General features: G+C 48.8%; 1 protein-coding gene across 1 annotated transcript; it reads left to right on the top strand.

The window, feature by feature from the left end:
* Window positions 1-291: 291 nt before the first annotated feature.
* Pmar_PMAR002685 (G2/mitotic-specific cyclin-B, putative) lies at window positions 292-887 on the top strand (the record flags this gene model as incomplete). The annotated part of the gene is made up of 3 exons (XM_002765733.1): window positions 292-560; window positions 612-744; window positions 793-887. Coding segments are annotated over 3 exons (497 nt in total), but the record flags the coding sequence as incomplete, so codon positions are not given.
* Between the last annotated feature and the right edge of the window lie 90 nt (window positions 888-977).

Below are 977 nucleotides of genomic sequence, written 5' to 3'. Positions count from 1 at the left end.
CATTCTGCATCATACATGCACTTTGCAAGAATGATCGATCTTTGAGGGCGAGCGCGATTCGCAACAGTGGTCGATATCGACTCTAACAAACAACTTCTATCTACTATGCTCTCTAGCAACCGTTCACAGCACTCTCAGCGGTCTGAAAACGTCCCTATTGGGAAGGAGGGTCATGCTGTGATGGAAACCCGTAAACGGGAGGTGTTCATGGACCTCAGCAACACTTCGAACTTTCTGCCTGCTCACACGGGTGAGTCTCGTCTTGGTGGTGATTCTGGTTGGTTTTGCAGGATGACAACAGGCGCGGCCTCGCGAGGCAAGGCACGATTAGGGGACGATCTTGATGATACTATCATGCAGGGCACCACACCGGCTAGAATGGAGTCCATCAGCCCAGTGATTGACTGGAAGGACACCATCCCCCCAGAGGATCGTCAAGTGACGTTCACTCAGGAGTTCATCCCTCCAGTGAGGGACGATTTTCAGGATCTCGGCGACCCTCAGTTCGTGGCGGAATATGTCAACCCTATCTTCGTCAATATGAACGGCGTTGAACAAAAGTAAGTCGGCTTGATCATCCCTCAGTGAGGAAGGTATCTTCTCCGGTTCAGATACAGACAGTCCAGCGACTACATGCAGAGAACCCAGAATGATATCACTCAGCGTATGCGTGCAGTTCTGATCGATTGGTTGGTTGAGGTCCACTGGAAGTTCAAGTTGGTTCCTGAGACGCTCTACTTAACGGTAGCTATCGATGGTGCTCCCTTGGTTGATGATTTTGTGTGTTTTCAGGTTAACTTGATTGATCGCTACCTTGAGCAATGTCCTAGTCTCCCACGTACACGACTGCAGTTGGTTGGTGTTACTTGTTTATTGATTGCTTCTAAGTGAGTCGAAATTGGTTGAGGAGTGGTATGAGAAGAAGATGGTGTTCTTGTCAGATACGAAGATATATATCCTCCCGAGATGAAGGACAT

The sequence above is a fragment of the Perkinsus marinus genome (assembly GCF_000006405.1).
Source record: "Perkinsus marinus ATCC 50983 genomic scaffold scf_1104296974970, whole genome shotgun sequence".
NCBI classification, from domain to species: domain Eukaryota; phylum Perkinsozoa; order Perkinsida; family Perkinsidae; genus Perkinsus; species Perkinsus marinus.
Note: the sequence above shows the minus strand (reverse complement) of the source record. Positions and strands in the feature narration are given on the sequence as shown.